General features: G+C 39.8%; 1 protein-coding gene across 1 annotated transcript; it reads left to right on the top strand.

The window, feature by feature from the left end:
* Positions 1 to 429: 429 nt before the first annotated feature.
* LOC129426160 (E3 ubiquitin/ISG15 ligase TRIM25) lies at positions 430 to 14,263 on the top strand. Its single transcript, XM_073863871.1, has 6 exons — positions 430 to 1,040; positions 1,176 to 1,271; positions 1,468 to 1,635; positions 1,795 to 1,954; positions 8,596 to 8,796; positions 13,737 to 14,263. Exons 1-6 carry the CDS (start codon positions 471 to 473, stop codon positions 14,261 to 14,263), a joined length of 1,722 nt encoding a protein of 573 aa, XP_073719972.1. The 5' UTR covers positions 430 to 470.
* The last annotated feature ends 12,032 nt before the right edge of the window (positions 14,264 to 26,295 follow it).

Genomic DNA, 26,295 nt, shown 5'->3' with positions numbered 1-26,295 from the left:
CATAACTAATGATATTATGCATTGCAGTGACGTTGCTCTCATTTGTGCCCCCCCTAAAAAATGAAATGCCCGTCCGTGAATTTGTGTCTGGCGCCGGGTCTGATGTGAGATGGTGTTAATATTTCGAAATTGTGTATTTCCAATTCCTTTGGCCTTTTTTATTTTTCCCTATATCTACCTTTTTTATTGGCATGTTAATTTATTTCTTCAGATTTTCACTTTCTGTAGTCTATTTTTATATATTTTTTATAATGTTTCCATCTTTAAAACACTGCTTTAGTTTACATTAGATTGCACATGTAATACATTTAATACAAACACTTCATATGGTTTGGCCAAAAAATGAAAGTAAAAGTGCAGCTGAGTCACACCTAACAGACAAACCTGTTTTGCAAACAACTCTTAACACAAAACCAGGAAACTACTTTTCAAGCGACTGTCTCACTTTGCTGTTTGTATATTAGTGAAATATGGCAGAAGCTCAGAAGTTCAGCTGTTCAGTGTGTTTAGATCTCCTGAAGGATCCAGTGACCATTCCCTGTGGACACAGTTACTGTAAGAGCTGTATTACAAAGTGTTGGGATCAGAATGAGATGAGAATCTACAGCTGCCCTCAATGCAGACAAACCTTCACACCAAGACCTGTTTTATTTAAAAATGTGATGTTTGCTGAAATGGTGGAGGAACTGAAGAAGACAAAACTTCAGACTGCTGTTCCTGCTGACTCTTATGCTGAAGCTGGAGATGTGGAGTGTGACGCCTGTACTGAGAGAAAATACAAAGCTGTCAAGTCCTGTCTGGAGTGTCTGAAGTCTTACTGTCAAAATCATCTTAAACAACATGAGAATTTCTTCAATGACAGGAGGCATCATTTGATGAATCCCACCAGACAACTTCATGAGATGATCTGCTCAAAACATCATAAAGAACTAGAAATCTACTGTCGCACCGACCAACACTGCATTTGTTATCTGTGTACGATGGACGAACATAAAAACCATGATACTGTGACAGCTGTAGCAGAAAGAACTGAGAAACAGGTATGAACTGAAATCAGACACTGCACTAATGCTAACAGTAATGAATAATAACCATAAATATCATTATAGTAACATTACATGCATGCAGTTTAATGTAATATCTTTGAGGTTTTATAGTTATTTGTTATCTCACAGAGAGTTTTGGGAGAGAGACAGAGAAAATTACATCAGATTATTGAGGAGAGAGAGAAGGAGCTTCAGGAGCTGAGAGAGGCTGTGGACTCTCATGCGGTGAGTTTTGAACAGAAAAACATCTGCTGACAGCTTGAAGATCAGTTTGAGATTCATGACTCTCCTCCAGTGATGGAGATCTTTACTGATGTACCTGTAATGGATCTGATTGTAATGTTTGTCCTAACAGCGCTCTGCACAGACAGCAGTGGAGGACAGTGAGAGGATCTTTACTTAACTGATCCGATCCATTGAGAGAAGACGATCTGAGGTGACACAACTGATCAGAGATCAGGAAAAGACTGCAGTGAGTCGAGCTGAAGGAGTCATGAAGCGTCTGGAGGAGGAGATTGATGATCTGAGGAGGAGAGAAGCTGAACTGAAGCAGTTTTCACAAACAGACAATAACATTCATTTCCTACAGGTAACACAACTCTGAAATACAACACAGTGAACATTAGCAGGATCTCTGGAAGACTTCATTTCTTATATTACTATGATGGTGGTTATTTTATAAGATGATAAATGTGTTTAATGTTGAATGTTTACGTTGTCTTTGCATTTGTAATCTTTTCTTCTTCAGGGTTTTCAGTCTCTGTCTGCAGCTCTTGAGTCTTCAGTCTCACACAGATTTACTCTCAGCTCTCTTCTCTCTTTTGATGATGTGAGAAAATCTCTCTCTCAACTGAAAGACAAACTGGAGGATTTCTGTAGAGAGGAGATAGAGAAGATATCTGGTGAAGGTAAAGTAGCAGATATTCATTTACTCTCAGACTCTTATGTGGTGGTTTCCCGGACAGGGTTTAGATTAATCCAGGACTAGGCCTTAGTTATTTAGAAGTTTTTTCAAACAAACCTTACAAAAAACTATATTGGTGTGCATCTTGAGACAATATAATGGCACTGATATATGTTAAAATAATGTGTGTTTTGCAAATAAAGTAGCATTTTATTCTGGGACTATATAAGCCCTGTCTGGGAAACCGCCCCTATATCAGTGTCAAGATCTCTGTTTTATTCAATTCAATTCAATTCAATTTTATTTATAAAGCGCTTTTCACAATACTCAATTGTTTCAAAGCAGCTTTACATTAATAGAAGCAGTAAAAGCACAGAAAAACGACAGATAGCATAACATAATACACAATAGCATAAGCAGTCAAATTTGCTGCGGCTATGACGCGACATTATGAGCGAGCATATTACTAATGTAACGTCGAGAAGAAGAAGCTAAGTTAAGCCAAAGCAGGCTACCTCCCCGGGGTAAAAAAACCCCTAGGAGAAAAAAAACAAAAACCCCGGGTTGTTTAGCCGAGGAAATAAAAATAAAAGTCCTAGGAGGGAAAAACCCTTGGGAGATATACATGTATATACACACATATTAACGGATAAGGAGCTTAAGCGGAGATTAAGCGGAGATTAAGCAGAGATTAAGCAGAGATTAAGCGGATATTAAGCGGATATTAAGCGGGTCCTGCCGGTGGTCGTTGGTCTGGCATCAGCTGGGCATCACGTTGAAGGACGACCAGTAGATCAGAGGTGTGCCGACTTTCACATCTACCGGAACTGGGTCTGTTTGTCCCATTGTCCTCAGGGTCAATGGGACCCAGGGACGAGACAGGGAGAGAAAAACAAAATCATATTAGCGTAGGGGCCGTTCACATGTAATGCAAGTGTCACACAGTGATGTGGTTGAATCAGCTTAGTTTCAGACAGACTAACTATTGCGGCATAATTATATTATCCACAGTTGAGGATTTTGCAAATTGGGGGCCCACTGCGACGGTATATATGGTAACTAAGGGTCACCTTCCGATTTTTAAGGGAAAATGAAACCTGTCGACCCGTTTGACTAAGGCCTGTAACCCCACTGTCGTCGTTAATGCAGGTTCAGTGGCAAACGGGTCTCTATTGCATACTATTTACAAGATCACGAAAAAACCCCAACATCGCAACCTGATATACGTGTCAACCCGTTTGACTAAGGCTGGAGGCCCCACTGTAGTCGTTAATGCAGGTTCAGTGGCAAACGGGTCTGTATGGAATACTATTCACAAGACACAAGAAAGCGCCAAAATCGCAACCCGACCATACGTGCCAACCCGTTTGACTAAGGCCGGAAGCCCCACTGTCGTCGTTAATGCAGGTTCAGTGGCAAACGGGTCTGTATGGCATACTATTCGAATAGAAAGAAAGCGCCAAAATCACAACCCAACCATACGTGCCAACCCGTTTGACTAAGGCCAAAAGCCCCACTGTCGTCGTTAATGCAGGTTCAGTGGCAAACGGGTCTGTATGGCATACTATTTGCAATACAAAGAAAGCGCCAAAATCACAACCCAACCATACGTGCCAACCCGTTTGACTAAGGCTGGAGGCCCCACTGTCGTCGTTAATGCAGGTTCAGTGGCAAACGGGTTTGTATGGCATACTATTCACAAGAACACGAAAGTTCCAAAATCGCAATCCGACTATAGGTTAAGATAAGATTTTTATTTATTTATTTGGTTGATCTGTGTTATGACCGCGAGTGCTTTGTTCCGTACAGATAACTATTTCGAGTTAAGTACTTTTACTAGACAAATTATGCGAATGCTTTGTTGAAGAGAAAAGTTTTAAGTCTAGATTTAAAATTATCGACTGTGTCTGATTCTCGGACATCGGTTGGTAAATCATTCCAGAGCTTAGGGGCTAAGTAGGAAAATGACCTTCCACTTTTAGACACTTTTGATAGTCTGGGGATAATCAAGAGACCAGAATTTTGCGACCGTAGTGTGCGTGATGGATTGTATTCTGATAGTAATTCTCTAAGATATGAGGGTGCTAGGCCATTTAAAGCTTTGTAGGTGATTAGTGATATTTTAAATTGTATGCGATGTTTAACTGGTAGCCAGTGTAAAGATGCCAGAATTGGGCTTATGTGGTCATACTTTTTAGATCGAGTAAGTACCCTTGCGGAAGCGTTTTGAACTAGCTGAAGCTTGTTTACTTGATTTGCATGGCATCCCCCGAGTAGCGAGTTACAATAGTCTATTCTAGAGGTCATAAAAGCATGGATAAGCTTCTCTGCGTCAGATGTAGACAGTATATGGCGTATTTTCGAGATATTTCTAAGATGGAAGAATGCTGTGCGGCAAACGTTGGCGATATGACTATCGAAGGATAAGTTGCTGTCGAACATCACACCTAAGTTCCTAACCGTGGAAGATGGCACCACAGTGCAGCCATCTATGTGCAACTTGTAATCTGACATATTATGTTTGTAGCGATTCGGTTCAATAATAAGTATCTCTGTCTTATTGGAGTTCAGCTTAAGAAAGTTATGTGCCATCCAGTCACTAACATCGCTAAGGCAGTCTGTTAGCTTAGAAAACGTGTGTGTTTCGCTGGGATGTGAGGAGATGTAAAGCTGGGTATCATCCGCATAGCAGTGAAAACTTATGTTATGTTTCCTGATAATGTCTCCTAGAGGTAACATGTATAACGAGAACAGGATAGGACCTAAAACCGATCCCTGCGGTACACCGTATTTAACCAGGGAGTGATATGACTCTTCCTCGTTTACATAAACAAAGTGATAGCGATTGGTTAGATACGACCTAAACCAGGCTAGCGCCTGACCACTGATACCAACATAGTTTTCTAGTCTATTGAGTAAGATTGTATGATCTATTGTGTCAAAGGCTGCACTAAGGTCTAATAATATAAGAATTGAGATTTCACCACGATCGGATGTTAATAGGAGGTCATTTGTAACTCTAAGCAACGCTGTCTCTGTGCTATGGTGGGGCCTGAATCCTGATTGGAACTTTTCATATGTACTATTATTTGTCAAGAATGTGCGTAACTGGCTTGCCACTACCTTTTCTAATATTTTCGAAAGAAAAGGGAGATTTGAGGTTGGTCTAAAGTTATTAAGCTCTCCCTGATCAAGCTGCAGTTTTTTAATCAGCGGTTTAATAACTGCTAGTTTGAAAGCTGTTGGAACGTATCCTATTTCTAGCGATGAGTTAAAGATATTTAGAACCGGGGTTGACACTACAGGGAATACCTCTTTAAGCAATTTTGTGGGAACGGGGTCTAATATACAGGATGATGATTTGGATGATGTAACTAGTCTAGAGAGCTCATCTATTGTAGTAGGTTTAAATGAATCAAGATGTTCGTATGGTAGTCTAGTGTTAAGTGAACTAACGGGTTGGTTTCTGTTTGTTCTTTATTTCTAGTCAGTTTTGCAACCGTGCTGAAGAGGAAACGAGGGTTATTATGATTCTCATTTATAAGCTTGCTAAGATAGGTAGATCTGGCGGTTTTAATATCTCTTTCCATGCTGCACGCCATACCTCTAACTTTGTGCTTCTATAATTTCTTTCCATTTTCCTAGTTGCCTTTTTGAGTGCTGCGGTGTGATGATCATACCATGGAGCTGGCGGTTTTTCTTTGATTCTCTTTTTTCGAATGGGAGCAACGGCATCCAATGTGTTAGAACAGACATTGTTTAGGTTTTCTATTACAATATCTAGATCGTCAGAGTTATCTGCTACATGTTTAATTTGGGACAGGTCTGGAAGAGTGCTAATAAATCTATCTTTAGTGGTGGAAATTATTGTTCTGGCTAATCTGTAGCATGTTGTGGATTGACTGATCCTATCTAGAAGTACAGTGTATGACACAAGGTAATGGTCAGAAACTGCATCACTCTGAGGTGATATTTTGATGTCATTAATATTGAGCCCGAGTGACAGAATTAAGTCTAATGTGTGCTTACGAGTATGCGTTGGCCCTGTCACGTTTTGTCTAATATTGAGAGAATTTAGAACATCCATAAATGCACGTCCTAGTGCATCTTTTGGGTTATCCACATGAATATTAAAATCACCAACGATAAGAGCTTTATCTACAGTGACTACAAGCTCAGACAGGAAATCTGCTATTTCTTTAAGGAAATCTGCATGGTGGCCCGGAGGTCTATAGATTGTAGCTAAGGCAAAAGAGAGCTGTTTGTGGTTACGATCGGTTATTTCCATATTTAACAACATTAGTTCGAATGATTTAAATTTTACTTCAGATTTTTGGTTTACTTTAAAAATTTTGTTGTATATTGTAGCTACACCACCCCCTCTCCCCTTTAATCGAGGTTCGTGTTTATAATAATAGTCTTGTGGGGTGGATTCGTTTAAACTAATGTAGTCGTCTGCTTTAAGCCAGGTTACTGTTAAACAGAGTGCATCTAAGTTTTGGTCTGTAACTATTTCATTGACAATAGGTTCTTTATTGGTAAGCGATCTAATGTTAAGAAGGCCGAATTTTAACATTCGAGGTTCATCTGTTAAAGTATTGTTGTCTAATTTTATATTAGTCAGATTTGTAGCAGATGTGGCAAGCGGTGCTCTGCATTTATTTGTTCGGGGAACAGATACAGTTGAAATGTGTTGATATTCTGGTAAGATTGACTCGAAGTGCTGGGATATAAGTGATCTTGACATATCACGGCAGCTAACAGATGGACGGTTAAGCCGATCCGTCTGTTGTCTGACTTGTACCCTGGATAGTCAGACTGTATTCGAAGTAAGACTATTGGTCAGATTTATAGAGAGAATCGCCCTTCCTTCCTGAGATGGATGGAGGCCATCTCTCTTTAGCAGGTCAGGTCTCCCCCGAAAATGCTTCCAATTGTCTATAAACCCTACGTTATGCTGAGGGCACCATTTTGACATCCAGTCGTGAAGAGACAATAATCTACTGTAAGTTTCATCCCCCCGGTAGGCGGGGAGGGGACCAGAGCATATTACATTGTCTGACATTGTTTTAGCAATTTCACATATCTCTTTAATATTATCTTTGGTGATCTCCGACTGGCGGAGTCTGGTGTCATTCGTGCCGGCGTGAATAACAATTTTAGAAAACTTACGCTTAGCATTAGCCAGCACTTTAAGTTTTGATCTAATGTCTGAGGACCTGGCTCCCGGTATACAATCGACTATGGTGGCTGGTGCCTCAATGTTTGCGTTCCTAAGTATCGAATCTCCAATGACCAAGGCACTTTTAACAGACGTCTCAATCGGTGTGTTGCTTAGAATATCGAACCTGTTTGAAATTACCAGGGGGGTCTTGGGTGGGCACCGGAAACGACTTTGCCGCCTGACAGTCACCCAGTTAGTCGGCCCCCTTGACTCAGATGATGGAACCGAGCTATGTGTATTACGTTTAACACTAGGCGCACCCGAAACAGTGTTTGTAGCATTAGCGGTATTAGCGTTTGTAGCATTAGCGGTATTAGCGTTTGTAGCATTAGCGGTATTAGCGTTTGTAGCATTAGCGGTATTGCTGTCATCAACTAGCGTTTGGATGTGCGCTTCTAGTTCTGCAATCTTCTCTGTCAGCCTTACTACTTCAATACACTTAGCACAAGTAAACCCCTCTGTGCTGATGGAAGAAGCTAAACTGTACATGTGGCAAGTAATGCAGGTTACAATAACAAGCGGAGTCTTACCGCTTTCATGTTGGGTGATGGCGTCTTCGGTCACCTGGACGCGGTCCGTGAAGCTACATCGCGAGGGAAGCTCACTCGCAGCACGCCCCGATCGCCTGCGGACGTCTGTAGCCAGTGTGATGTGAGGCAAGCTGAATCTGCGACGGCCGGGCAGCGGCTCCTCCACGGCTTCCCGATCGCTTTCATTCTGGGCGATGGCATCTCTGTTCCCTCGAGCGCGGTCCGTGAAGCTGCACCGCGTAGGGTGTTCGCTTTTTGCACTTCTCGGTCGCTTGTGGATGTCTGGAGCCTGGGTGAACTGGGCGCTGTACTTCGCGTAGGATCTGCGATAACCGGGTATCAACTGCTCCACAGCTTCCCGCTCAGGTGAGGACAGGTCTGAATAGCATACAGTGGATGAGTCCGCCATTAGATCGGCAAAATGGTAACTAAAACCGGCACCTGTTTGTTGATGCTAGCGGGCTATATGCTAACACTGGGTGTTTAGCAGTGATAAATCGTTTCACGTGGTAGTATTGCTCAATAGTCGTCACGGTAAAGTATTCTTGAGATAAACGAATATGTTCCGAATATGTATACGACTCAAAATCAAAACATCGACCTTTCAAAATGTTTTCCAACTTATTACTGCTACACAGGAGCTTCACTTTATTTTTATTTCTATATGCCTTTTTTTTACATAAAACTGTATTACTGCTAAAAACTCTACAAATGTAATGAGGGCATTTAAACAAATATATTTATATATTTAACAATCTCAAACCTCAAAAAGTAAATGAGTGCGCACTGAAGGAGTAAATATAAATATAAAAATGTGTAGGTTTTGAAAAAATGCAATAAATCTGCAATGATGATTTTTGTTAAACTGCTGAAGTCATTTCTGTTCACCAGATTTCAAGCAGTTCACACTGGATTCAAACACAGTTAATAAATACTTTAAGTTGTCTGATGGGAACAGAAAGGCTACTTACACTAAGACAGACCATCAGTATCCTGATCATCCAGACAGATTTGATCAGCGGCGTCAGGTGTTGTGTAGAGAGAGTTTGTGTGGACGCTGTTACTGGGAGGTTGAGTGGAGTGGTGGTGTCGGTATTTCAGTGTCATATAAGAGCATCAGCAGGAAGGGAAGGGGTTATGAGTGTGTGTTTGGATGTAATGATCAGTCCTGGAGTTTGTCCTGCAGTGACTCCAGCTGCACATTCATTCACAATAACAAACACACTAAACTCCCTGTAGCAGGCCCGGATTGGCCATAGGGAGAACCGGGAGGATTCCCGGTGGGCCGGTCTGTTTTTTTTTGGCCACGAGGGCCGGTGTTGTCATGCCACCGGGATGACGCGTATTTGCGGGTAAGAGATGTTCCCGCCGCTTTCTGCACAAGTTGATTGTGTCCCGAGTCCCGACCACTTATTGGAAGAATTCTTGCATTAGGGTTCATTGACATCTTAAACGCATGGGAAACGCAGGACGTGCCGCTGTCTTCTGGTTCTCAAAGCGCTTCCTTGAACACGAGTTTTGTTTCAGACGCGTCTATATTGAGTGCGCTTGCCGGCCGCGCGTCTATATTTAAAATAAACTTGAGCGCGTCTTTTGAGTGCGCTTGCCGGCCGAGCGTCTATATTTAAAATAAACTTGAGCGCGTCTTTTGAGTGCGCTTGCCGGCCGCGCGTCTATTATATTTTAAATAAACTTGAGCGCGTCTTTTGAGTGCGCTTGCCGGCCGCGCGTCTATTATATTTTAAATAAACTTGAGCGCGTCTTAATACAAACGGGCTGGCCTCTAAAAGGAAAAGAATTTACAAAAAGTATTTTTTTATCCAAGTCATAGATGAATTCTCTATGAATAGTCATTATTCATCGTTTATTGCAATTAAGAGGAACAAAAATCTATTTGATGCAAAACTCATTAGTTTATTTGAAAAAAGTAGTTTCAAAAGTATATCCATGATGTTTTCTTTTTTTAACACAATGTAGACCTACGTTATTTAGCAATAGACATGATCTAAGTACTAAAAAAAAGATACAGATTTTTTCCATTTGTTTCCAATGCATACTTGATAAATCTTGCTTGTGTATATATCAGGGGTTTCCAAACGCTATCAACCCAACAGTTAATCTCAAGACTCACAATTTTTTAGAAATAGAAATATAGAGGAAAACACAAACACATTTGTTTCCTTAAGTTTTTGAATAAGTTTACTTTAGTAATATTATGGTCTTATGGTAGAGCTGCATGATTATGGCAAAAATTATAATTGTTTACTGCATTTGCACGGAATATGATTTGAAAAATACAGTGAATTGCAAGGCTGCAGAGAACAGTGCACTACTGCAGACTTATACTACTGAGGGTTTAAAGATATTATTTCAATAGTCAGTCATGAACTAAAGTGGGCCGGTCTTAGGCATGAAACTCCAGGGCTGAAAATGAGTCCCACTCCGGCCCTGCCCTGTAGTGTTGAGCTCCTGTAGAATAGGAGTGTATGTGGATCACAGTAAAGGATCTCTGTCCTTCTACAGCATCTCTGATACAATGAACCTCATACACAGAGTCAACACCACATTCACTCAACCACTTTATCCTGGATTTTGGATAATTTCAGGTTCAGTTAAGTTATGTAATCCAGCAGTGTAGATGACATGAAGATTCTCAGTAATGCTGTAAACTTTGACTAAAGAAAAGAAAGCTTTTTGTCCAAAATTTGGTATTTTTAAAGACACCTACCCATATTTAAGAGGTTGTAAAGGAGAACAAACGAAGATAGGATAAAAAAATTCAGTTTTGTTTGTTTATTTGTTTGTTTGAAAGCAGATTTTCTGTTCTTTCATTTGATATATTTGTATGTTTATATATTTTTAGAAGACAATTTTTCTGGAAGGCATTTTGTGAAACTTTTGTGAAAATCAGCCTAAAAAGGCTGGCGGTGAATGAGATTATTTTAATAATGAATAATGTTCAATTCAGGGTTGTAGGGGTGATTGGGACAAGATTATTGGAAAAAATAAAAATCTGAAAATGAAGAAGTGAGTATTAAACACACACACACACACACACACACACACACACACACACACACACACACACACACACACACACACACACACACACACACACACACACACACACACACACATTCTGGTTTCCATGTTTTGTGGGGACATTCCATAGACGTAATGCATTTTATACTGTACAAACTGTATATTCTATTCCCCTTACCTACCGCATTCCCTAACCCCAACCATCACAGAAACCCTTCTACTACTTCACATTTTCAATAAACATCATTCTGTTTGATTTATAAGCTTGTTTCCTCATGGGGACGTCAAAATGTCCCCACAAGGTCACAAAAATACTGGTATTCCTATCTTTGTGGGGACAATTGGTCCCCACAACGTGATAATTACCAGGTACACACATACACACACACACACAGTCCTGTATCTATAAATGATGTTCATCATCTAGTACAGTGATTATAATCGAGTAAAGTGAGTTTAGGAACAAACTTCAACCAACAGAGGGAAGCAGTAGATAATAAATATAAAACAGCATTACATTATTCATTTATATCCTCTGTGTTTTGTCATATAGGATTTGTATACATTATGTAAATGTCACAGAGTCATGTTCTGTTTTAGTCTTTATCCACTTATTTATTTACAGACAACACTGAGATACAAATTCAACAACTGTTTGTATTTGATGACCTGTTTGGGTCACAGTTAGACTGTAAGTTGTGTTTTTAACTTGTGTATGTTTAAACTTTATTAACTTGAATGCATTTTAACTTGATCTTGAACTACAGCACACTTGATGAACAATTTGCCCCAAATGTTTCCAGGGGCGTGTCTAGAGGGGGGGCATGGGGTGGCACCGGCCCCCCTTGGAATATGATTGGCCCCCCCTGGTGCCCCCCCTCCAATCTCATTGGGCCAGCTAGATTTACTGTCAACCTGAAAATTCCCACCGCACCATTGGACCAGAGAGCTGTCAATCACTGTTTGATTTGAGACTCGCGAAGACGAAGCGAGCACAGTAGTTGCGCATTTTTAAAACAGGAGGAAAGAGATACCATGACACCCACCACACCATTGGACCAGTTGTCAGACACCCACCACACCATTGGACCAGTTGTCAATCACTGTTTGATTTGAGACTCGCGCGAATGCGAAGACGAAGCGAGCACAGTAGTTGCGCGTTTTTAAAACAGGAGGAAAGAGACACCACGACACCCACCGCACAATTGGACCAGTTCTCTGATATTTTTGAATTTGCACTGAATTGTCTGCGCTATACGCGATCTACAATAAAACTAACACTCGCATTTAAAATTAAAAGCGCTCATAAGCACAATCAGATGAGAAGAGCAACCCTGCATGTGACACACAGGTAATCCGAAATCACCTCGTATCAGCTCTTCAATGTAAATTGTATCAGACAATGTCGCATTTAAATTAGGATTTTAGCAGTATAAAGTAACAGCTGGTTGGATTAAACACGAGGTGTTATTGGGTCGTGTTTAGTCACTAGCTTAAACTCTTTCTTGTTGTCTGACAACATATCAGATAATATGTAAAAAATAGCATTTTTGTTAAAATACAATATGGGCTAATAAACAATGAAAGTCAGATCAGACAGAGTAGAAAAACAAATTTTAAGTAGGCTAATATTTTCCCAAAATCCTGATATGTCAGAATGTTAACTAATACCAGCTACACGCAATGTAGATAGCCTACTTAAAGGAACAGTTCACTTAATTTAAACGGTCATATACCTAAACTTGTTTCAAACCTGTATGAGTTTCTTTCTTCTGCTGAACACAAAAAAGAAAAGAGTTAAGAATGCCGGTAACCAAAATCAGTTGATGGATCCCATTGACTTCATATGTAGGAACAAAATAACATGCAGTCAATGGGGTTCATCAACTTTCTGGCTACTAAGATTCTTCAAAATATTTTATTTTGTGTTCAGCAGAAGAAAAACTCATACAGGTTTGAAATAACTCTAGGATGAGTAAATTATGACAATTTATTTAAAGTGAACAATTCTGGAACAGAACTGTTGTTTAATCCATGCAAAATACAAAAAATTAATACCATCTATATTAGAGCACGTGGCATTGCACAAGAACCATGCTTAATATTTTCTAAACCAGTATTTATTTTCATTTGAATTTTTTGATTGGCCCCCCCTGACTGGTTCTTGGTCCCCCCTGTGCCCCCCCCATTTATAAAATCCTGAAATCGCCCCTGCATCTTAGCAAAAGGAAAAAACACCAACATTTGAAAATGCATGATAAAAAGGTGTCATAGCTCTGCAATCAAAAAATGTAGTTATAATGGAAGTCAATGGGGCAAAAACAGATACTAACAATAAATGAGGGAGAAAAAAATTAAAACTGATGCTACACAAAAACTAAAAATGCTTCAAAGCCAATGTTTTAACCAATCTTTGGCATGCCCAAAACTGTGAAAAAGTTTTAAAAAAATCCAGTTTACAATCACTTCCCACATCGAAAAACGGTAATTTTGTGTGTGTTTTTTCCCCAAATCAGCGACACACCTTATAAACTTGGCAATTAAAGGGTTAAAATCATGGAATTTTTGTGAAGATTTGGTAGTTTTGATTAGTACTGAGGTTGATTAACAGATTTATGAAAAACGAAGGAAAAGTGTTAATCTTATACATTTTTATAGCCATTGAATTTGGTGAATGTTTTCATCCACTAACAACACGAAAGGTAGTAAATTTGAACAAGGCACAAGGGTTAACTTTATTTTTATATGCCTTTTTTACATAAAACTGCATCACTGCTAAAAACTCTAAAAATGTAATGATGGCATTTAAACAAATATATTTATATTTAACAATCTCAAACCTAATAATAACTGCGTAGAAACAAAGTAAATAAGTGCGCACTGAAGGAGTAAATACAAATATAGAAATGTGTAGGTTTTGGAAAAATGCAATAAATCTGCAATGATGATTTTGTTAAACTGCTGCAGTCATTTGTGTTTATCTTCACCAGATTTCAAGCAGTTCACACTGGATTCAAACACAGTGAATAAATTCATTCAGCTGTCTGATGGGAACAGAACGGCTACTAACACTAAGACAGTCCATCAGTATCCTGATCATCCAGACAGATTTGATCAGCTGTGTCAGGTGTTGTGTAGAGAGAGTTTGTGTGGACGCTGTTACTGGGAGGTTGAGTGGAGTGATAAGGTGTTTATATCAGTGTCATATAAGAGCATCAGCAGGAAGGCAGAGGGTCATGAGTGTTGGTTTGGATTTAATGATCAGTCCTGGAGTTTGTACTGCACTAACTCCAGCTGCTTCTTCCTTCACAATAACAAACACACTAATCTCCCTGTAGTGTTGAGCTCCTGTAGAATAGGAGTGTATGTGGATCACAGTACAGGATCTCTGTCCTTCTACAGCGTCTCTGATACAATGAAACTCATACACAAAGTCCAGACCACATTCACTCAATCACTTTATCCTGGGTTTTGGATCGTTCCAGGTTCAGTGACGTTATGTAATCCAGCAGTGTAGATGACATAAAGATTCTCTAACTAATACTGTAAACTTTAACTATAGAAAAGAAAGAGAAACAATTCCCTGCCAGTGACGCTGAAGAGTAAATCTATTATCCAAATGATTGCACTCTTAGCCAGTTTATAAAAAAACTGAATCAAAACAACTTGTTTTGATAATCCATGTATGTTTTGATCATCGTTCTGAATCTGATCTCTAACAAAATCCCTTTACAAAAATGCAATTATTTCAGCTTTTTGTCCAAAATTTGGTATTTTTGAAGACATCTACCTATTTAGGAGGTTATAAAAGAGAACAAACGAAGATAGGATAAAAGTTTTTTTCAGTTTTGTTTGTTTATTTGTTTGTTTGAAAGCAAATTTTCTGTTCTTTCATTTGATATATTTGTATGTTTATATATTTTTAGAAGACAATTTTTGCTAAAGGCATTTTGTGAAACTTTTGTGAAAATCAACCTAAAAAATGCTGGCAGGAATGAGATTATTTTAATAATGAATAATGTTCAATTCAGGGTTGTAGGGGTGATTGGTATGGAATGTTTTTTTGGTCTTTTTTAAATTAATTCATTAAATTATAAAATAATTAATTAAATTATAAAATAAAAATAAAATTGCAAAATATGTCCCAAATTTGAAAATTAAATGCTAAAATAAAAATTAAAACATTATTTCATTTTCATTTTTAACGTGATGAAGCATCATTCCGGCCAAATTAAAAAATAAAATTAAATTTATGATTTGACATTTCATATTCAATATAATCTTGAGTCAAGACTGACAATATTAAAATATAAAGGCAAGCTTGAAAAGGAATCTGTAAATATATATTTTTTTAAAGGCTTTTTATTCATGCCCAAGCAATAATAGGGACAAAATTAAAATGTAAAGTTCAGTTTTAATTTTATGTTCTGTTTAAATTATTTGTTTTCATTTTCTTTTTCGTTTTCATTTTCATTTTCAACTTGTATGCAAATTCAATGTTAATCAATGGGTGGCGTTTACTTGCTTAAAAAAAGGGGATTGGCTGAAGCAGCGTTGCCAACTCAGCGACTGTGTTGCTAAAATAGCGACTTTATTGTTACATCTAGCGACTTTTAGGCCCATTTAGACAAACTTAGCGAATGTTTGGATGAATCTTAGCTTCATATCTGTACAGATAGGCTACTGTGTCGCTTGTACTGGCCCACGAGTGCCGGGTGGCGCTGTCCCGGTGAAATGTGCGTCTGGTGTCTCTGTGCATGGAGCTGGGCAGTGTAGGAGCTGACGCGTGGATGGGATTCGCGTACATTGTTTACATTTCAAAGGAGGAACAAACAATAAAAAGTGGCTGGTCCGCTGTTATATATGTGCGTATTTTCACACATCTGGTCCGGTGAGGCGTCAGTTTAACGAGCTGATACACCGACCAGTCACTTACTTTTAAATGAACATTATCTGTTTATTTAGCCTATATGTTGTCTGTACAAGTATCAGAACTTGCGTCCTCTGTGAGATGCGAGTCTCTCGGAGTCTTCTGTGTACACTGCACTGGACACAACATATCTGACCATAGCTGAAGCGTGAAAGACGAGCTACGCACATAAGGGCTGTGACCAGGGGCGATTCTAGGATTTTCATTTTAGGGGGGCTCAGCCCCCAGTAAGGGTATGATTAAAAAAATATTATTTAACTATTAGGTTGTATACTACTAACCTTATTGCAATCCACTATTCCATTGTATTCCCTGTGTGTCATATATGGGACTAGAAAATGTGCATTTGGGAATGGAGATTTTTTTTACAATGAAGACTTCCTGATTCATTATTCACTGTGCAAATACACATACACATTTCCAGTACAAACACATCATTTTACTGTTTGCATTTCTATGCTCACATAGAAACCTTAGCCAAGGATTTTTTTGACAAAATAAACTTTTAACCAGAAAATAAGATAAATGTGTGTGTTAACATGTAAACTTAAACCGGATTTGCTAATCTTATAGGTTAATATTATTAGTTGATAGCCACTGTGTTAATCTGGGAATTATACAGATCTAAAATATAGAAAAGGGGAATGACCAACAAGTGATCTACCTTAATACTGAGTTGTCAAGATGCAGTATGATGTGGTTTTCAGGACAGGGGTTAGATTAAGCCAGGACAAGGCCTTAGTTATATTAGGATGTTTATGTAGTTTTTACAAGCATACCTTACAAAAATATTACAGGTGTGCATCTTGAGACAAAACAATGTGACTGATGTTTTTTAAGATATGTTAGTGCAAGCTACATTTAGTTAAGAACTAAAACTCAAACAGGCATTTTAGTCTTGAACTAGACTTAAGCCCTGTTTGGGAAACAGCCCCTATGTCTATACTGTAGGTCAGGGGTCTCCATAAGCTCAAACTGATTTTGCCAAGTGGTTGATGTCCTCAGGGCAACATATCGCGTTGACCCAAGGACAACACTTTTCTAAATAAAACCTAAACCTACCCCAAACCCCAACCCTAACCATAACCAAACCCTAAAATCAGAGGGACATGATAAGTGAAAAACAATGGTCTAGAAACAGCTAATCCTGGTTGTAAGCTTAAACTTAAAACAAACTGTAAACGTTTTTCTGAAATCTGATTGGTTGATTGAAATGTTGTCACAGGGTCAAAATAATGTTGCCCTGAGGGCATCAACCACATGGCAAAATCAGGAGAGCCGGGTCGCTCACCTTTTTATAAGCAAGGGCTACCACAATGGATAAAACTATCTGGATGGGTACTTACTACTTTCTGATATAGTTTAATCAAAACTTTTTTCTTTTACTTGTTGTTTTATTTTATTGTACTTGTTGATACGTTTTAGTATTGTTTAAAATGTTAAGATAGGTAAACCAAGCCAAGCTAATATTAAAAATACCAAATTGAACCCTCCAAAAACTGACTAGGAATACACAATGCCAAAGACAAATACACAGGTGCCTTACACTTTTTAAAAGGAAGGAGTTCAAATGATGAAATATTTATATTTTAAATGAAATGAAACAAACATATTTAATAAGCTATACTTTACTTATATTGTTAGATTTTAAAAAAGTTATTTTACTGCAAATATAAGGTGAATTGCCCATTAAAAGCTCGATTTGCACGTTTGATCCAGTTTTTCCACACAAAAAACTAGTTTTATTAAAGGATACACTTCACAATAACCTGGTATTTCGCTGCATGAAATTATCTGCCTGATGCGTTCAGTACAACAACTGTAAAGCAATGCATCACGCCAGCACCTGACTTAAAAACCTGTAACGTTAATAAGCAATATAGATGCGTGCTTTTACTGGTAACTTGACTGACCTGCTCCCTTCTTGGCGAATATTTCTGTGATTGATTTTGCAGCATCTCGCTGCGTCTGTCTCTCTCTGCGTCTCCTTTGCGCTGCATATTTGTTAGTTAGATAAAGCCAAAAAGCAGTGGGTTGCCGCCGTTTGGTCATGTGGTGGCATTTTCTCACCGCGATTGACTGACTCGTAGATTTTAACAGGTCCGTCATTCATTCATATCATATTATTTCACATGTCAACCTGAGCTGACTGCACGGCAGGTTGGAACAGACGCCAGGTCAAGATGGCCAGTCCGCACTGTACTACTGATGTTCGCTCTGCTGCTCGGCCCCACTGCGGATTGAAAAACGCGCTAAATCCATGCTGACTCAGATCAGGGGAGGAGCCAAACTTGACGCAGCATGTCGCCTTTTCTAAAGAGATTTTATAGGGGACTGAAGCGATCACAAATTAATATTCAAATATTTTTTTAGGGGGGCTGGACAGAATTTTAAGGGGGCTGAAGCCCCCCTAAAATGAGCCTAGTGACGCCCCTGGCTGTGACGATATCACAGTAATACTGCATCACTGCTGTAATAAGATGCCAGCTGCGGTGATGTCACGGCCGCAACCTTATAAAGCGCGTCATGCCCAAGTGCTCTGATTTCTTGAACTGTACCAACTCACTCCCTGGTTTTAAACCCCTGCGCGAATAACAACATCTCTGCAAGGAAATGTCAGAGCCATGCCCATGAAAGTTCATGTGCAAGGAGTCCGAGCCACGCGCATATTAAGCTTTCTCGTTCAAGGAGAAGCAGGCACTGTGCTGGTGATGATATGATAGCATAATAATAATTTAATGGGCAAACATGACAACTATCGTTATGAAGGCAGGAGCGCGTATACTGACAGCACAACTCGTTATTTGGTTGAATGCTGTGCTTATATCTGGAGCTACTGTAAGCGAATTTCTGAAAGCAATGATTGGAGTATCCATAAGTTTTGCACAGTTATTTACGTAATGATGCAATTGTCGATTTTGTTTTGTATCCACTTTGAGAAAATCTAATTAAACATACTAACAATAATAACAATTAATAATATTTATTTTCGATATCTTTTGAGTTTAATATCAATTATGGAACAGTTTTTGTCATTGTTTGTAACCCATTTTTTGTACAATAAATTATTATGAGTTTCAACATGTTTGGAGAAGTGTGTTTCTATTCACGGAGAGTTTACCGAAAATGAATGTCTGCGGCTTTCACATAGGATGCGGTGTGCGCTGCGCTCGCCGCTGGGTTCGGCGCAGCCAAGCGATTTGTGCTCTGATGGCCAGACCAAAGTAGACGGGGTTTTCAATAAATTACTACAGTGTTTATATTTGCGTTAAATAGTCGACGAGGAATACAGAGACTGATGTTGCTCGTCTCCATTTCACACAACATACCACAACAAGCTGCTTGACTTAAAACACACCTGACATGCCAACTTGAGTTGCTCGGCGCAACAAAAAACCGCACTCGCGCGGCGCAAGCCATTGAAATTCCGCATAAAGAAATAGGAATCAGGTTTTGCACAAGTCATCAGAAACAATCTTAAACTCTGCATGTTCTTTCTGCAGGTTTTCAGGTTGTTATTCTATGAAATGTATTGTATAAAATGGGTTATAAACGATGACATAAAAGGTCTATAAATCATAGTATATTCAAAAGATATAAAAAACTAAAGTTAACATATAGAAATACATATTATTTCACATTGTTATTGCTAATATAATTTGTTGTTTTAATAATATGGGGTGGGTTGTTGTGCTAACAGTCTAACCGCGTGATTCTGTTGCTTCTTCACCACGGTAAAACAAAATCCCGTACGGTCACAGCCAAGGCCGCCTTAATGCACGGGCTTACCTGGGCTGATGCCCAGGGGCCTCCCAAGTTCAAGGGCCTCCAAAGTTTGCGTTCATGACGAGCTGAAAATGTCATATTGTTTTGTAACTTGTCGGGTTTTCTGTCAATCACTCTAATTGCACGTTACATGGCTGCTGATTGGTCCGTTGTAACTTAACTTGAAATAAAATGTCAGACGTAACATATTTTTTATTCCGCGTAATGTAATTAAGTGCGCGTTGTCAACTTGACATTCCTGCACGTTAGACTGAGTGTGACAGAGAAACGGGAAATAATCCACCAACAAATGAAAGAGTAATTTCTGAAATTTCATAATAAGCACTAGTGAGGTGCAGGTCTCTCTCTCTTTCGTGCGCGCGCTTGCTCGTTCGCTCTCTGAGCTCGTTCAGCTGAGTCTCTGGCATGCAGAAGTCTCTCCCACGGTGCACAAGAAACTGTGCCGCTAAATTAAGAATGGAGTTCCCGCACATAATACTGTTAGTTGTTATAAAGTTTAAGTTTACTCGCGTTTATATCAGTGACGCGTGCGCAGCTGGAGCGATGTAGTTTGACGCGACGTCAGCTCACAGTACACACATCTGTTGGTAGAAAGACGAGAAAGAGACGCAACGGTAAAGGTGTAAGTCTAAGAAAGTAAAAAGCGACAAAACCATCTCAAATGATCATCCCCTGATAGCACCATTATAATCTCATTATCTAAAGATCTTATATACAGGTATGTTCCCTGTCTGTCTTGTGCATATTCATACTTGGTCGTTTCACATGCTTATGTATGCATAAATACTAAATACAATGCATACTATATCTTCAGTAGCCTACAAAATAAATAACTGATTAAAAAACAAGATTCTGTCTATAAAGACTTATCTTTTGTTATCATTAATGTATTTAACAAGATTATGTCTATAAAGACTTATCTTTTGTTATCATTAATGCATTTTCACTTTAAAACTAACTTTAACTTATTATATTTTTAAAACTGTGGTGAGCATTTAGTTAGTGAGTGGCAATTTTCTGCAAATTATATTCCAAAAACTATATAAACATAAAGCTTATAAACATATAAACTTTCACATATTTTGGTTTTATTATCACCACAAGTTGCTGTGTGTGGTTGTTAAATAAAGTGTCTTGTGTTTATGCTCAAGTGGACTCAGTGATATGTTAATAACAATATTATGGTGTTTTCTGGCTCAAAGAGGGAAAACTCACTGTTGTATGTCTCGAAAGAAACTAATGCATTTTGTGATGTAGATTACCTAGATATTACACTTAAAAAAGAGACTATAAATCGAGGGGAAGGGGGGCCTACAAAACCTCTTAGCCCCGGGGCCTCACATTAGGTTAAGGCGGCCCTGGTCACAGCCCTACTCACAAATCAGCGTTACAAATGAGGACCACTTACAAATATGCCACAAAGGCTGAAGGTCTGCTCTGCCAGTGTGCCCGCTGCAAAAGTAAGTGACTGGTCACTGTATGTCCATTTTCATGAAATGCATACAAATAACACGCAGTGTGATTATAGTGCTATATATACACCAATTTTGCGAGCATATGATCCTCCAGTCCTTCACGGATTTTGGCATAATTATGTATTGCATGATAATCACACTGTGCTATGTGTATGCATTTGATGGTAAATGGTAAATGGACTGCATTTATATAGCGCTTTCATAGACCAATGGCCATCCAAAGCGCTTTACATATTGCCTCACATTCACCCATTCACGCACACATTCATACACCGACGGCGGTGTCAGCCATGCAAGGCGCCATCCAGCTCGTCGGGAGCAGCTGGGGTTAGGTGTCTTGCTCAAGGACACCTCGACACTTGGTCAGGTGGAGCCGGGGATTGAACCACCAACCTTCCGATTTGTAGACAACCTACATGAACCACTCGACCACTGCCGCCCCTGATGAGAATGGCTGACGCCTCACCGGATCAGATGTGTGAAAATACGCACATATATAACAGCGGACCAGCCACTTTTTATTGTTTGTTCCTCCTTTGAAATGTAAACAATGTACGCGAATCCCATCCACGCGTCAGCTCCTACACTCCCCAGCTCCATGCACAGAGACACCAGACGCACATTTCACCGGGACAGCGCCACCCGGCACTCGTGCGCCAGTACAAGCGACACAGTAGCCTATCTGTACAGATGTGAAGCTAAGATTCATCCAAACATTCGCTAAGTTTGTCTAAATGGGCCTAAAAGTCGCTAGATGTAGCAATAAAGTCGCTATTTTAGCAACACAGTCGCTGAGTTGGCAACGCAGCTTTAGCCAATCCCCTTTTTTGAGCAAGTAAATAAACGCCACCCACTGATTAACATTAAATTTGCATACAAGTTGAAAATGAAAATGAAAACGAAAAAGAAAATGAAAACAAATAATTTAAAGAGAACATAAAATTAAAACTGAACTTTACATTTTAATTGTGTCCCTATTATTACTTGGGCATGAATAAAAACCCTTTTAAAAATGTATTTACAGATTCCTTTTCAAGCTTGACTTTTTATTTTAATATTGTCAGTCTTGACTCAAGATTATATTGGAAATGAAATGTCAAATCATCAATTTAATTTTCTTTTTTAATTTGGCCGGAATGATGCTTCATCAAGTTAAAAATGAAAATGAAATAATTTAATATAATGTTTTAATTTTTATTTTAGCATTTAATTTTCAAATTTGGGACATATTTTGCGATTTTATTTTTTATTTTATAATTTAATTAATTATTTTATAATTTAATTAATTAATTTAAAAAAGACCAAAAAAACCTTCCATACGGCACTGCCATTTAGTGCAGATATCATAGTGTTTAAGATTATATGAATTTAAAAGGGTAATGTATTAGCTGTGTTGTACACTGTGTCTCTGTTTTATTAAGGGGGACATTTCACAAGACTTTAAGATGCTGAATAAATCTTTGGTGTTCCCAGAGTGCATAAAGTTTTAGCTTTCCTTTTAAATACAAATGAGCTGATCTCTGTACTAAATGGGAGCAGCGTGGTTGGATAGTGCAGGGGGGACGCAAATTTCAATTACCTACTTTCACATACAGAATGGTTTACCAAAACTAAGTTACTGGGTTGTTTTTTACACATTTTCTAGAAGCACTGGGGACCCAATTATAGCACTTAAAGGACAAGTTCGGTATTTTACACTTAAAGCCCTGTTTTCAGATTGTTTATGATGAAATAAAACGGTTTTGACTGAAATTTGGACATATGATGCTGGCCTGAGAAATTTGGGGTGTTTCTTGTATCACCTCCCACCTCTAAAATGGGTCTATAGGTGCACTGGAACAATCCTTCCTAAAATGCATTAAACTTTCGTTTACAAAGACGTGAAACTCACAGAGTGGTCAGGGGTGTTCACTGATATGATCACACAAAAATCGCTGCAAAAGATGCTTACCAACAGGTGTTTTACCATTCGTTGTAAACTTGTGGACCTATTTTTCCAAACGCTTCACACCCGTACATTCTTCCATTGAGAGCTTGAATAATAGACACTCCAGCCCAGTGGGTGGCGATAATCCATCTTTGCCAATTGCAAGAAGACGACAACGTTCTCTGCACGGAGTAATACCTTACCTCACAGCACATCTAATACAAGTGTCACAGGTGGGAGCGGACCGCCCCCTCACGGGTCACGCCCGTTCCTAGTTTCCACCTCGAGGAAGTCCCAAGAACACCCCAATGACCAGACAAACGAGAGAAGGTAAGTATAATTAAAACAAACTTTATTTAAATTATTTAAAAGATGTTTGGGGAAGGGGAAGGGAAATCTAAAATGAATTTTCGTTTCTCAAAAGGAGAGGATTGGGCCTAAGGGACCTGGACGTCGTCTCGTAAGTATCCACAGGGGATGGGGGGAAAGGGGGGCTCCTTCATCTCACGCAGAGCTCCCTCCAATTTCCTGACTGATCCTAGATCCTCTCTTGTAGACTTTTTTTTACGTGGTGCCCTTCGCTTCTCCTGAAGGCAACAGAGGACACACGATGAGTGAAAGGTGAGATGGAGAGGGATACCTTATTCCTGTATGTGTCGTTTCCTCCAAACTGGCTGCACAAGGCACCTGGACAGTTTTTCCACTCCAATGGGCTTCCTGATGGGTACGGTGCAACACACCATAGTTCCTGAGGGCACAGGTAAGTCACAAAGGTAAGTACAGGTTTAACTGGGTTCGCAGAGGGGCAAGTCGTCGTGGGTAACAGGCGAAAGCACACCCAGAACGGGCGGCTGCAGCTGGGCCGTATTTGAGGTAAGTGGTATTCAGTTTGTGCAGTCAGATAGGTATTTGGCAAGGTAACTGGGTCGGCACACTGGGCGTACACTGGCAATTTCAGGGTAAGTAACTTTTGGTTCGTGTAAACAGGAAGGTATGTAGCGAGCAGTGCTGGGCAAGCTACTTGGAAAATGTAGTGAGCTAAGCTACCAGTTACTTCACATTAAATGAAGCTTCACTACACTGAAGCTACCCCCAGGGAAATGAAGCAAGCTAAGCTACATCAATAGTAGCTTGCTACATCCAAGCTACTTTTTTATTTTTAACCAGTTTTATTATGTAACTATTTATTCAGTTTCCATTTAGCATTTTGATAATTATAGGCAATTAAAGCATAATGTAGACCTATACTTCACATTATTGAGCAGTTTCCTAGACAGGTCTCATTCTACTCCCAGAATAAAATACATCAGTGAGCTGCCTTAATTTAAAAACACCTTGCCCTGCATACCTTAACACAGCTCTGAAACTTTCAGAGGTGAACGCGGATCTGGAGCTACCTCTACCATCATTTAAAATCAACTCCAGACACAGTAACGAGACCCGCCCTCCCTTTCACCCTGATTGGCCCCGACCTGACCCTGACTGTTTGAAACAACTAATCAAACTGATAATGGCAGTGACATTACCCAATCAGAGGTAGAGCACAAGTCTTCACAGGATGCAAGTGGTAATGTTTTGTATGAATAAAGGCTGCACAACTCAAAAATAGGGGAAAACAATGTCCTGTGTCGATTCAAAATGACGCGCTTATTCGCAAATTCAGGTGATTTCAGAAATGTTTGGAAAATTGTAGCTTGTGTGGAAGCTACCGCACTACTTGGCCAAAAAAAGAGCTTAGCTACTAAAAAGCTTTTTGATTTAGAAAGCAGCTAAGCTACCGCCAAGCTACTGAAAAATGTAGTTAAACTACTAGCTTCGCTACTTGTAGTGAAGCTACTGCCCGGCACTGGTAGCGAGGTGACTGGATCTTGACACTAGACATACACTGGCGTATTCGAGGTGAATAGCTTTGAGCTCATGCAAACAGGTAAGTATTTAGCAAGGTAACTGGGTCTTCACACTGGGCTTACAGGGCTTATTCGAGGTAATCAACTTTTAGCTCGTGCATACAGGTAGGTATTCAACAGAAAGCTGGAACTTCACACTGGACTTACAGGGCTTATTCGAGGTAATCAACTTTTAGCTCGTGCATACAGGTAGGTATTCAACAGAAAGCTGGAACTTCACACTGGACTTACAGGGCTTATTCGAGGTAATTAGCTTTTAGCTCGTGCATACGGGTAGGTATTCAACAGAAAGCTGGAACTTCACACTGGGCTTACAGGGCTTTTTCAAGGTAATTAGCTTTTAGCTCATGCATACGGGTAGGTGTGTATTCAACGGGATGACTAGAACTTTAAGCTGGACGACGAAGGATAGCAAGCACTAGATTGTCCTTAGCAAAGGCGTGGACTCTAGCAGATAAGTGGGAAAACCATACATCACCTCTTGGCTTCGTTCAAGGGCGAAAGGGGGTCACAAACTCCAAGCTGCTGCTCGTTGGGCCCAAACAGCCGATAGTGTCATGGTGGACCAGTTCAGGTAGGTTGGCCACAGCCGGTCTGTATTGCTGGGCCGACTCTCCCGCTTCCCTCTCCTCTCTTCCAATCACGGGACAGAGATCTAGACAGGGGCAGACAGCTGGAATCGCTCCACAATACAGTAAACATACACAGCAGACTGTTTCACTTATAATGGTCGAATGCTTCCCTCCAATCACTGGTTCTCCCCACAAGATCCACACAGTACCTTAACTTGCATTCACCCTTCACCTCCTTCAAGCTGGAACACGGGGGCCAGAGTTATAAGCGGGCGTGTAGAAAATAGGTGGCCACCGCCAAGGCAGCAGATGTTCTCTCCAACAGGAAACTTTCTGGACCTAGAGGGCGAGCACAGACAACAGGGACATGGCACAGCACTGCAAAACTTCAGGTGTACACAGGTCAAAGACAGACTCACCCACTGCACTACACACACTTCAGTGATTTTTAGGGTCGGCACTCCACAACCAGTTGAGATTCGTCCTGGAAGAGGTTAAAGTCGCTGGCACGGTAAGTGATCCAAACTTTACTTTGTAGCCACAGCCAAATAACATCTGTTCATCCCCACTTCACTTCGGCTCACCCACTCGTCTCGTCCTCCACGATGGGGTAGCTAAACACGCTGTTATACACTCCAGCAGATATTAGTCATCCATATCCAGGGGGAAACAATGATATAAGCAATCCAATGTACTTACAATCTTCGTGATACTGATCCTCTCCCGCTCTCTTTCTCTCTGCAGCTACTCACGATACCCGGAAGTGTTATCGTTGTTCTACCCTGGTACCGCTCTCCTACTGGGCCTTTTATACAACAGACACTGGTAAGTATGACTTTCTCCCAACAAAACATCGCTTTGGCAAACCTGTTCTAGTAGTCGTATTTAAATCCTCCAATTCGCTTAGCGACTTCACAAACTGCCTTCATCTGCTTCGCCCTACACCAGCGCC

The sequence above is a fragment of the Misgurnus anguillicaudatus genome, chromosome 25 (assembly GCF_027580225.2).
Source record: "Misgurnus anguillicaudatus chromosome 25, ASM2758022v2, whole genome shotgun sequence".
Taxonomy (NCBI): domain Eukaryota; kingdom Metazoa; phylum Chordata; class Actinopteri; order Cypriniformes; family Cobitidae; genus Misgurnus; species Misgurnus anguillicaudatus.
The sequence above is the reverse complement of the archived record's forward strand: the minus strand, read 5'-3'. Positions and strand labels throughout refer to the sequence as shown.